We start from the raw sequence: 13,092 nt of genomic DNA, 5'->3' as shown, positions 1-13,092 counted from the left end.
AGGATTAAATGCCACACTGTGGATACCATTGCATTATGAGTCATGAAATACCTCACAAACCTTGGTCATTTTTGCTTTGACGGAACTTCTGTAATGAGAGCACATTCTCAGTGTCCAGGTCAGACAGTCCCAGACCTGGCAGGGTCCCTGTGTTCCCACCCCAGCTCCTCTCACAACTTCTGTGACTGTCCATCAGATTCAGGGGGAGAGCCAGGCAGCCCCAGCCACCCGGAGTGTGCAGTATCGCGGAGTGCTGGGCACCATCGTGACCATGATGCGCACGGAGGGCCCCCGCAGTCCCTACAACGGGCTGGTCGCCGGCCTGCAGCGCCAGATGAGCTTTGCTTCCATCCGCATTGGCCTCTATGACTCGGTCAAGCAATTCTACACCCCTAAAGGATCGGACCGTGAGTGCCCACATACCTCATGGACCAGGGGGTCCAAATGAAGGTCAGGAAGCCAGGCAGTCCAGGCTCCGAGGCAGAGCTGTGGGCATGGGGAAGAAGCTGGTAACAGACCTTCTGGAGGAGACTGAATTACTGTTAAGGATGTTTCAAACACTTAACTCAGAAAAAGAACTCGAGTACCAGCAGGGCCAGCCCCACAGAGAACAGCGTCAATCCCATCAAGGTGTGCAGCGGCAGGACAGGGGCCACTTCTCTTCTCATCTCCAGATTCCAGCATCGCGACCCGGATCCTGGCAGGATGCACCACAGGGGCCATGGCAGTGACCTGTGCACAGCCCACGGATGTGGTCAAAGTCCGATTTCAGGCCAGCATAAATCTTGGGCCCGGGAGCAACAGAAAATACAACGGGACTATGGATGCCTACAGAACTATCGCCAAGGAGGAAGGAATCCGGGGCCTGTGGAAGGGTAGGTCAGAGCTTCAGGCTCCAGGCATCTAAGAATGGCATGGGAATAAACATGGGAGGGGGATCTGAGGCTGGTTTTACTGCAGAGTGTTAAAGAACGTGTCAGCCAAAAATACCCCATTCACTCATCATAGTGCTTAAAAACTCAGTTCAACTTTCCAAATAGTCACTGTGTCCAGGCTGCTGTGAGAGGATAGAAATGAATAGAAGCCATCTTCCATAAGCCACATTCAAGGCTCTTATAGACAGAGGAGAAAACTTACCAAGGAGCAGCTGTACTCCAAGACAGGAAGTGCTAGGTGCAGAGGTACAGATCAAAGCGGCAGAGGCCATGCCCTGCTCCAAGAGGAGGTGACATTTCAACAGGACCTCGAAGGCTAAGTAAGCTCTAACTGGAAGGGGACAGGGATTCCAAGAAAAAGTCTAAGCAGAATGAATCACTCAGGGTACAGGGAGAAGCACAGGAAGAGCTCAGTGGTGAGGACAGATGGGAGAGGCAGGGAGGAGAAGGGGCCTTCCTTAGGATTAAGTGCTCCTAAGTGTCCACACAGACACCAATTCGACAAGTGCTGGGCTCTTTCCCATGTGCAGGCCTGGGCCCACATGAATTCTTACAGAAGAAACAGTGGTCCAGTAAAGCTTTTCAAAGCCACATGGCTTTAAGGACAAAACACTGGGGTCCTAGCCCTGGTTCTGCCCTTACGTGCTGTGTGTCCTCCCTCCTGGACGACATTTCCTCTTCTGGGAAATGAAGGGGGCGGTTTTGATATGTTCCCCAAGGGCCCTGCCAGCATTTCATTCTGTACCAAGGGCTCAGTCTCTCCCTTCCAAAGAAAGACTTACTTTTTTATACCAGCTTGGTATTGGAGTGGGGGGCATAGTTTAATTTTTAAAGCCTTTGTCAACTGTCTCCCACAATGTGGCCCAAGAAGACACAATAGGCCTCTTTGTTTCCTGTCTCTGGTGAGACTGGATTATGTGAGAGTTGTTAAACAGGAGAGGGGAAGATGTGGAATCTGCTCAGCTGGACCTGCAGGGCCTCTGGTGGGCTCCTCTGATGAAGGCCAAGGGTATGAGCACTGTTCCACTCAAAGGACGTAGGGGACTAGAAGACACAACTTAAGGCCTTGAGGCCAGAGTGCCCACTTCTCCCATCCCTGCTCATCAGCTCTCTCCTCACTTCCTAACAGGAACTTTCCCCAACATCACAAGGAATGCCATTGTCAACTGTGCTGAGATGGTGACCTATGACATCATCAAGGAGAAGCTGCTAGACCATCAACTGCTGACCGGTGAGCCCAGGGGTTTTGGGCCAACAACCCTCCACAGAAACCTGCCATTCTTACCCGAAGTCCTCAAGGGTCCAGCAGAGAAAGAACTTAGAATATCCTGGCATAGACACCACTCAGAGACAACTGGGCTTCAGAAGGACTAGGGAGAGAAGTGGTACCCAGTAAAAAGATAAGTGAAGACACTACCTGAGTTGGAAGAGTCAAGTCCAGTCTCAAAAGGGTTTTACCTAAACTACCTCCCAGTCTTGGCACCAGCAGCCAGGAAATAAAAAAAACATATTGCGGTGGGAAAGTCTGCGGTTAGGGACCTCTCTAAAGTACTCAAGAGCAACAGTGTCTCTCTGGAGACTAAGGTGTACCTGATACAGGCCATGGTCTTTGCAATCACTTGTTATGCATCAGAGAGTTGGACAATGACTAAGGAGGACAGAAGGAGAATTGACGCCTTTGAGCTGTGGTGCTGGAGAAGAGTATTGAATGTACCATGACTGCCAAGAAAACAAACAGATCCATCCTAGAGAGGGTTAACCCAGGCTGCTCCTTGGAGGCAAGGATTCTGGGGCTTTGTCTGACATACTTTGGACATGTTGTAAGGAGAGACAGGGCCTTGGAGAGGGACATCATGCTTGGTAGGGTGGAGGGACAGTGCCGGAGGGGAAGACCCTCTATGAGGTGGATTGATTCAGTGACTGGGGTAATCGGGATGGGTGTGTCAGAGGCAATGCAATTGGCACAGGATAGAGCAGGGGTTAGGGCTGTTGTACATAGGGTCGCTATGAGTCGCAAAAGACTCGACGGCACATAACAATAACAACCTCCCAGTCACCCCAGCTCAAAGCCAGGAGCTGCCGGGGAGAGGAGAGCCATGATCCAAAGACCCTAGAATTTATATGAAGACTGTTTCTTGTTATTAAGAGCTTTGAAAATACAAGTGATAGTTTAAGAGAACGTTTTGAGAAATGAGACACACTCAGTCCAGATTGTATAGTGATGAGAGATTCCCAAACAACACCCCAGGAGGTTTTGGTTTTGTGGCTTCCGCATGTGTTTAAGAGGTGGATGGACAGCATTTGCTGGACCACATACGGCTGATGGGTGTGTAGTGGAACCAAACCACAAATTTGTTTCAAAATTTCTGAAGCTCGATATCCATCTAACAAGGAAGAATATTTTTGTTGGTAGCATTTAAGATACAGAGGAATATCGTTTGAGAAACTAGAAAAATATAGCAAGATTGAAACCATAAAATTGTTGTTCAGAAACACCAACCACACTATTAGTGAACATGATTGTGAAGTGAGAAAGACCCTTTTTAAACAAGAGATGCCATGTCGGACTACAAAGAGGTCAGCAGATTTAGGTCAGCTTTAGGGGTTGTGAAGGAAACTTTGAAGGTGGTGGGGGAACCCGGGCTGTGGTGGAAACTGGTGGAAGAGGAGGTGGTCATGGAAGAGGTTACGATGCATAGAATGGATTTAGAGTTGATGGTAGCAACTATGGTGGTGGTCTGATTATAGTAATAAATGTGGTAAAGGACCGGGATATGGAAAACAAATGAAGGAGATGATGGTAGAAGTGGAAAATGGTTACAATGAAGGAGAACATTTTGGCAGTAGTAATTGTGGTGGTAGTTAATGTTTGTTTGTTTTTAATTGTAATGGATAATAGCAAACAAATTATGGACCTATGAAAGAGGGTATTTTAGGGGAGCTCTGGTGGCCTAGTGGCAAAGAACTGCAACTACAATCCCAGAGGCGCACGGTTCAAATCCGCCAGATTCTCTGCCGAGGAAGGAGGGACAATCTCCTGTACCAGTCAGATCTGATTTGACGGTACACTCACACAAAAATAATAAAGTAAAATAAAAATTAAAAAAAAGAAAGAGGGCATTTTGGTGGGGAAAACGCAGGAAGTTCGTATGGTGTTGATTCTATATATCTGGTTGTGAAAGTGGTGGATATGGTAGTAAAAGTTTCAAAAAATTTAGCAGAAAAGGGCTACAGTTCTTAGCAGGAGAGAGCAAGGAGTGATCAAGAAAACTGCAGGTTACTTTGCGGCAGGTGATCCAAATGCCATTAGGATCTGTAAACATCTGCCACAGAAGAAATGAGGATGCGTAATCAGCAGTTACTTCAGCTTAAAAGGAAAGCCTTCTGGTTCAGGATAGGCATAGCCGCTGTTTGCTGAAATGCATTTATTGATCTGTGTAGTGCAGTGCCAATTAGATATACATCTTTTTAAAATTTTTTAAATTTATTTTATTAATTTGTGTGTGTGTACTGTCAAATCGGATCTGACTGGTACAGGAGGAGATTGCCCCTCTTTCTCCAGCAGAGCATCTGGTGGATTCGAACCATTTATCTCTGGGATTGCAGTGAAGCTTCTTGCCACTAGTCCACCAGAACTCCCTAGATAAACATTTCTTGGCCTTTTTTGTTTTCATTAACTTAGTTATATTGTCTTGTTAATCATGATGGTGGTACCAGGAATAGAAATTAAGGAATTTTTTTTTTAAAAAAAAGCTCAGTACAGAATTGTCATAAGTAAGAAAGAACTCTGGCCTAGGAGGCCAAAGACCAGAGTTTAAGTCCCAGGGCCACCTCTTCCTGTGTAACCTGAGCTCAAAGGTCCCTCACCTTATTTAACTTCCATTTCCTTACAAACCAAATGATAACCCTCTAACTCTCCAACAGAACCCTTCTAGTTTTGCCAGGACCTGCTAAAAGCTCAGAGTCCCCAGGTGATTCAAACATTAGTGTGCTTAGCTGCTAACAGAATTGTTAGAGGCTTAAATCCACCCAGAAGTAACTCAGAAAAAGGCCTGGTGAACTTCTTAAAACATTACTCACTGAAAACCCTTTGGAGGGAGGACAGTTCTGTTCCAACACATGGGGGCATCACCTTGAGACAGAATCAACCCAGCAGTTACTATTGTGTGTTTACCCTGGGTACTGCGATATGGAAAATACTGTCCTTACGCTGAAAGAGTTTAAACCTTTTCTGGGGACAAGGAACAAACATGGAACAGAAAGCACGTGCACCCCCAGTACCCCAGCCTGGCATTTGCTCTCCCTTCCCCTCTACAGACAACTTCCCCTGCCATTTTGTCTCTGCCTTTGGAGCTGGCTTCTGTGCCACAGTGGTGGCTTCCCCAGTGGACGTGGTGAAGACGCGCTATATGAACTCGCCCCCGGGCCGCTACCTCAGCCCCCTGGACTGTGTGGTGATGATGGTGGCCCAGGAGGGTCCCACGGCCTTCTACAAGGGGTGAGTGGGCCTCCTCCCGCCTGTGCAGTTTCTCTCAGAGAAGCCAGGCTTCCTGCTTTCCTTCCTTCGGTTTTTGTCCATAACCTACCCACATGGATCTACCTGGGGATGCTGGGGTGAACAGCACAGATGTAAATGCCACAAAGGAAATGTATAAACAGATTTAAAATTTTTAATTAAAAACAAACCCCACCCCATTTAGAGTGTCAGGAAAAACTTGGGGGGGGGAAACCTTACTTCAAGAATTTGATCTTGTTAACTGCTGTGGAGTTGATTCTGACTGTGGCAAATACCCAGGCCTGTTTTCCAGCTGTCAGCTGAGCACATCACCGTTTGTGTCATCCAGGGACTCCTGTGCTGGGTAACGTCAGATATACTGGGCAGAGGGATGGGGGTAAAGAGATAATTAGTAATCCTGAGATGACAACAAGCTATTGCTGTGATGTTCATCACCTGACAACACCTGAAGTGCTCCAGCACGCCTCAGGAGCTGCCATGTCTGTGCACGTACTGTTCCCTTTGCATGAAATGCCTTTCCATTTTTGTCTGCATGCACTGAATATAGCTCTCCTTCAAGACTAGTTCAGATTCACCTCCTCCCATATTTTATACCGCATTCATTAAGTACAGTTAATATCTCCTGATTGCATCTGTATTGTTCTATGCTGCCCTATAGGATCATTGTGTACTGGAATAGATTTCATGGCTTTGGGGAGTTTTGACCTGTATATTGTTGTTACATACTGTCAAGTCAGAACCAGCTCATAACTGAACCTCCAGAGGGTTTTTAGAGACAAATCACACAGCAGAAAAATTGCCCTTCTTTCTCTTGTAGAGCAGCTGGGGGATTTGAACCAGGTGCCTTTGGGTTGGCAGTGGAGTATTTTTATTGGTTTTTATATAATAATTCATTACATTGTGTTTAATTCATATACATTGTGTTCCATACAGTTGTTCCTTTACATTGCACTTCATGTAATCATTCATATACACTGTATCCCAGTAATTAATTACCATTGATCTATGCCTATTATTGCATTGTCTTTTCAAGTCCCCATTGAATTTCTCCCATTCCCTCCCCTTTCCGCCCCAATCCACCCACTAAACTCTAATACCCTGTTAATTTCCATTCTTCCCTTTTCCTGTCTCCTCCTCCCTTTCTCCATCCCCTTTGGGCTTTTATACACATCTTACTAGTTATCCCTCTAGATTTGCAATAACGGTCTTGTGCAATATTTATCCTTATAAGACTGAGTTAGTTCATTATTCAGCATAATGCTGTCTAGACTCTCCTATGCCAGATAGTATTTCACAAAATCATTGCTCCTTAGTGCTGCATAGTATTCCATTTATGTAAATGCATCACAATCTCTCACTCCATCTGTTTGTTGATGGGCATTTGGGCTGTTTCTGTATTCTTGCTATTGTGCATAACTCTGCTATGAACATGGGCGTACATAGAATTCATACGCTTTACCATGATGGTATTCCCTGTGAGGGACCTAGGCAGGATTAATTCAAAACATGACAAAAAATACTAAGTTCTTCAGAAGAAGGAACAACTGGTGAAGCCAAGATGCAAGCAGGAGACATTCCAACAGAGGGAACAACGTGAGCAAATGCACAGAAGTATGTGGTTCCATGAGAAGACGTGATACCCTGAGAACTAGAAGAGGAGACTAGGAGGAGATCGGGGAGACTGACTGACTAGCAGGTCTTCTCCCCAAGGCTGTAAAGGGGACTGTTCCTCCTGTCCCATCTCAGAAACATTTTTGTTCTGGGGACAGACAGGCTCACTGGAGATTAGCTAGATTTGGTGCCACACTATAAAACTGTTACTGGTAAGGACCCTACATCGGAGTTCAGCCCAATCTAAGAGGGAAAAGTGTGAATGTTCTGATAAGAGGCCTCAGAACTGGCCATTTGGGATATAAATACACCCAGAAATACCAATACCCAGCAGCCGGGCAAAGTCAGGCCGGACAGAACTCATGGAACCTTCTCTCTGGCATTTGCTAAAAAACAACAACAACAACAACAACAACAACAAAAAACCCTCAAACTAATTGTCATCAAGTAGGGACTGACTCATAGTTGGCATTCCATTTGGGTTTCTGAGACTGGAAATCACACAGGAAGAGCTTGGCCATATTTCTCCCTTGCAGCTGCTGGTGGGTTTGAACTGCCAGACAAGCTCGGACATTGGGTCAGCAGTGCCACTCCCTGTGGAGTTCACCTGAGCTCCCCTGGCATTCATTTATTAGTCGATTGATTTAACCTGAGATACTTAGCTTTCCTGTGTCTCAGTTTCTGAAAGTGAAACCTGGCACTAAGAATAAATAGCCACCTTACAGAATTGTTTTGAGAATCAACTAGAGAACATGCGTAACTTGCAGTTATCCCACCCTGGCTCAAAAGAAATGTTCATTTTCTTTCTTTTTCTGATTCCAACTTCTGCCTAAAAAGGGGGGAGGGGAAACACTGAGTATATCTCAGAAATAAGCCCATGACTAAGAAAATTTTTGTCCTTTGGCATTAAGTTCCATTTGGGAGGAAACACAAGAGGGGTTTGGTGCTGGTTTTAGCCAGCCCACCTGACATTTCATTGTTTGTTTATCCCATTAGATTTACACCCTCTTTTTTGCGTTTGGGAGCCTGGAATGTGATGATGTTTGTTACCTATGAGCAGCTGAAACGGGCCTTGATGAAAGTCCAGATGTTACGGGAGTCTCCGTTCTGAACAAGACAAGGAGGCCAACCGGGCACTTACCTGCTGTGACGCCAGTTAAGGACAGAATGAAACGTGGATCAGTGCACACTTGAACACAGACCCACACATGTTTACAGAACTGTTTATACTTGCTATAAGAATGTCAGAAGTAGAAGAGGAAGAAAGATTCCGATCTTCAGTGCTTTGTCTTAAGAATTTTTCATTTGGCACTGACAAAATGGAAAATAAATTATATTAATTTTTGAAACACATTCAATTGGATGCCTAACATTTAGGCAGGAGAAAACCAGCCAAAATGGATCTTCATTTGGATGAAATGGAAGTTTGTAAATTTATGTCACTGGAAATCTCATGTGACAATGAAATATAAACAGGAAAGACTGCAGGACTGGGCGGGAGTGGTCCACAGTTCAGTTGGAAATCAGCCAGGGGATCTAAAGAGACTCTGTAAAGGCCCTGCAGTGAAGGGGCAGCAGAAACCCCATTTTTTTTATAAACCCCCATTAGTGCTGGAGGCAGAAGTGGGCCATAAAAATTCTTGGCTTAGGGCAAACACGAGTGCCCCGGGTAAAGCCCAGTCTGTCCTTGAAGAAGTAAGGAATTAACTAGTGTCTACGTGACACAAAAAGAGTAAAGGCGGGTAAAGTAACCAGCCCATCAAAAGCCAACCAAATGACTGACCCCCTGGCCCACCAATCTCTTTGCCCTAGCAGGGCCACCCAAGGAAAAGCTATAAAAGCAAGTGGGAGGGAAAACTCAGGGCTTTTTCCCTTCACCACTTTTCTGAGGAAGGCAGAAAAGCCTCCACGTGTGGAAAAATTAAACAATAAAAGTTCTTGAAATTTCAGACGTGTTTCTAGATTTCTTTGAGGGGCATTTCGTGGGCACAACATTTGGTGCATTGGCCGGGAAGCGCCCCCCAAAGAACTCTTGTCACGTTGAGCGTTTTATCTCCTGCTGGTAAGTTAAGCGAGCACTCTCTCCCTCTGTCTCTCTCCCTGTCTTTCTAAGGGTCTGACGTTGTTACATTTGTGCTTGAAGGTTCGAACCGAATAAATCTAGGTAGCCACAGACAGACGTGTCAATCGGACCGAGGTCGGCAGGGAGGAGACGTCCTTGCCTTGGCTGCAGGAATTTGGGGTTCAGTCCCCCCAGGTTGAGTTTGAGGAACAAGGAAGTAGCAGGTAGCTCCTGCTTCCGTGTGTGTGTGTGTGTTACATATATATATGTTACATATATAATATATATGTTATAAGTCTGTCATATATGTTCCTGAAAAGGCCATGGCCTGAATCATGTGTACCTTAATCTTCAAACTAACATCACTGTTCCTCAGTAATTTGGAGAGGTCCCTAAAAGCAGACTTTTCCAGTGTAATATGCCTCCTGATCTCCTGACTGCTGATACCAAGTGTATTGATAGTGGATCATCCAAGTACAATTAAGTCATTGATGGTTTCCATCTCATCACCAGCTATCATGATGTTGCCTATAGGACCAGTGCTGAGAATGTTTGTTTACTTGATGTTGAGATGCAATCCATAGTGAAGGTTGTAGTCTTTGATCTTCTGCAGCAAGTCCTTAAAGTCCTCCTCACTTTAAGCAAGCAAAGTTGTGTCATCTGCATAATGAAGGTTATTGTTGGGTCTTCTTCCAGTCCTGATGCCACATTCTTCTTCAGAGTCCAGCTTCTCATATAATTTGCTCAGTATACAGCTTGGATATGGTGAGAAGATACAAACCTGATGTACATCTTTTCCAATTTTAAATCATGCAGTGTTCCCTTGCTTTGTTTGCACAACAGCCTCTTGGTCTAGGTATAGGTATAGCAGAAAGACAGAAGAGTAGAATTGGAGCAATGGAAAACAGAATTAGCAAAATAGAAGACAAAGCCTTTACACTGATTTGTATGATGAACAATCAGAAAAAAGAAAAATTAAGAAAACATAAATTATGTGGAACAATATCCAGAAAAATAATGTACATGTAATAAGAATCCTATAACAGATGATTGATTGATTGTTGTTGTTGTTAGGCACTGTCAAGTTGATTACAACTTACAACAACCCCGTGAACAATAGATTAGAATATTGCCTTATCCTATGCCATCTTCATCATCTGATATATTTGAACACGTTATTACAGTTACTAGGTCAATCCATCTCATTGAGGGTCTTCATCTCTTTCACTATCTTCACAAGCATGTCTTTCTCCAACAATGTCTTTCTCCAAAGATTGGCCCCTCTTAAAAACATGCCCAGAATATGCCAGGTAAAACTTTATCGTCTTTGCCTCCAAGAAACACCTTGGCTGCTCTTTTTCCAAGATGTATTTATTTGACCTCTTGAATGTTATTGTTAATGTTGTTGTGGTTGTTGTTAGGTGCCATTGAGTCAACTATGACTCATATCAACTTATGAACAATGGATCTGAACTCTGTCCTATCCTGTCCCATCCTCATTCTATCTGACGTATTTTAGTCTAGTATTGTCATCACTGTATCAGCACACCTTATTGAGGGTCTTCCCCTGCTTAGCTGACCCTCCATCTCTTTCCAAGGAATGACTCCATCTAACAAAAGGCCCAAAATAGGTGAGTCATAATTTTGTTGTCCTTGCCTCTAAGAAACACTTTGACTAAATTTTCTCCAAGACATATCCTTTTGTTCTCTTGGCAGTCCATGGAATATTCGGTACTCCTCCAACACCACAACTCAGTGACATCAATTTTTCTTCTGTGATCTTTAATCCAGCTCTTAGAAGGGTAGGAAGTGGTTGCCTGTGCCAGACACACCCTAGTCTTTAAACTGACATCATTGCTCCTTAGTACTTTGACGAGGTCTTTTACAGCAGACTTTCCTAGTGCGATATGTATTTTGATTTTTTGATTGCTGGTAGCAAGGATGTTGATTATGGACCCAAGTAAGATTAAATCATTGACAAAGTCTTATTTCCATTATCATGATGTTGCCTATTGGCCCAATAGTATTTATGTTTTCTTGATGTTAAGATGTAATCCACATTGAAGGCTGCAGTCCTTGATCCTCCGTAGTCTACAGTCCTTGATCCTCTGCAGCAAGCACTTAATGTCCTCCTCACTTTCAGGTCATATCATCTACATAATGCAAGTTATTTCTGGACCTTCCTCAAAATCCTGAAGCCACACTCTTCTTCATAAAGTCCAACTTCTCTAATGATTTTCCCAGCATATAGAGAGAGGTATGGAGAGAGGATATAGCACTGAAGCACACCCTTCACAATTCTAAATCATGCCGTATTCCTTTGCTTTGATTACACAGCAGCTTCTTGGTATAGGTATAGGTTTTAGATGAGCACAATTAAATTTTCTGATATTCCTATTCCTCTCAGTGTTAGTCATAATTTGTTGTGATCTATACTGTCAAATGCTTCTGCATCATCAATAAAACCCAGATAGACATTCTTCTGGTTTTCTCTGCTTTCAGCCAAGATCCATCTGACATCAACAATGACATGCCTGCTGCCACAGCCACTTCTAAATCCAGCCTTACCTTCTGGAATTCCTCTGTCAATGTACTGCTCTAGCCATTTTTGTACTCTTCAGCAGTATTGTGTGATATTAATGATATTGTTTGATAATTTCCACCTTCTGTTGTTACCTTTATTGGGAATGGAAATAAATATGGATTTCTTACAGTCAGCCAACCAGTTAGCTATCTTCCAAATTTCCTGGCATAGATTGGTATACAAATCCAGGTCTGCACCTGTTATTTAAAACATTGATATTCCATCTATTCTCCTTTTTGGCAAATGCCTTCGGTGCAGCTTGAACTTATTCTTTCATTACCATTGGTTTTTTATCATGTTACTTCCTGAAATGGTTCTGTGTCAGCTAGTTCTTTTTGTACAGTGACTGTGCATTTTTTCTATCTTCTTTTGAGTTTCCTGGATCATTCAAGAGTTTTCCCATAATAAAACCTTCAATATTACGACCCAAAATATGAATTTATTTTTCAGTTCTTTTAGTTTTAGAAATGCCAAGCAAGTTCTTTCCCTTTTTTTCAGTTCTTTCCTTTTTAAATGTGAAAAATTATCCTGACAGAAATCTTGTAGTCAAAGACAATATTTTTAAAAGGAATATGTTGTTATAAAAGGGAATGAATGTTAGAAAATATATCATTAAAGATGACTGAATTTGTGTATGGAACTTTGAACAGGAGAGATTGGTCCTTGGAGAAGGACATCATGCTCAGAATGGTGAACGGACAGCACAGGGGAGGGAGACCCCAGATGAGATGGTTGATATAGTAACTGGGGAGATCGGAGTTGGTGTGTCAGAATTAGTGACACTGGCTCAGGACAGGGAAGGGTTCAGAGCTGCTGTACATAGGATCACTATACATCACAGGTGACTCAATGGCACATAACAATAACATACTATGAGAGGTTTGGAAGCAGGAGTGGCATCCACTTCCTAAACATGCCTCCGGAAACTCTATGAAGTTTGATACATGTCGATAGTTGTAGAGGGGTTTCAGGCCTTTTGTTCATAAGGTTGCTATGAGTCATGCTCAACTCAAAGGCAATCAACAACAACAACTTTGAAAAACTAGAGTGCCTGTCTTTTCTTCTGTGGAGTTGCTGGTAGATTTGAACCATCAGAGAGGGGTGGCCTTTGAACTAGCAGAACGACTCCTTATAGACTATGCCACCAGAGATCATGTGAAGATTAAGAATACACAAACTGATTATTTGGTGTTTGAAATAAGGAGAGTAGTCATTTTCAGTGGTGAGTAAGGAAACATGAGTGGTTTCTGGAAAGTTAGCTTCAGTGTTTCTTTATAAAGAGACATTCACTTTATGAAAGTTTATCACTTAAGATTTGTGTTCTATTTTATATGGCTGTTTTCTTCAATAAGATTTTTACTTTAAGAATTCAATTAACTTGGGT

At 43.5% G+C, this 13,092-nt stretch overlaps 1 protein-coding gene across 1 annotated transcript in view; it reads left to right on the top strand.

Annotated features, from left to right (window-relative positions):
- UCP3 (uncoupling protein 3 (mitochondrial, proton carrier)) overlaps window positions 1-8,223 on the top strand; it is a 9,073-nt gene extending 850 nt beyond the window's left edge. The window contains exons 2-6 of the mRNA XM_006885574.1: window positions 197-407; window positions 675-875; window positions 2,065-2,166; window positions 5,253-5,433; window positions 8,059-8,223. Of these exons, the coding sequence (XP_006885636.1) occupies window positions 197-407; window positions 675-875; window positions 2,065-2,166; window positions 5,253-5,433; window positions 8,059-8,173 (810 nt within the window). The 3' untranslated portion in view covers window positions 8,174-8,223. The remainder of the gene's footprint in view (window positions 1-196; window positions 408-674; window positions 876-2,064; window positions 2,167-5,252; window positions 5,434-8,058) is intronic.
- The last annotated feature ends 4,869 nt before the right edge of the window (window positions 8,224-13,092 follow it).

This window comes from Elephantulus edwardii, unplaced genomic scaffold, assembly GCF_000299155.1.
Source record: "Elephantulus edwardii isolate Elephantulus edwardi_28Jun2011 unplaced genomic scaffold, EleEdw1.0 scaffold00044, whole genome shotgun sequence".
Taxonomy (NCBI): Eukaryota; Metazoa; Chordata; class Mammalia; order Macroscelidea; family Macroscelididae; genus Elephantulus; species Elephantulus edwardii.
Note: the sequence above shows the minus strand (reverse complement) of the source record. Positions and strands in the feature narration are given on the sequence as shown.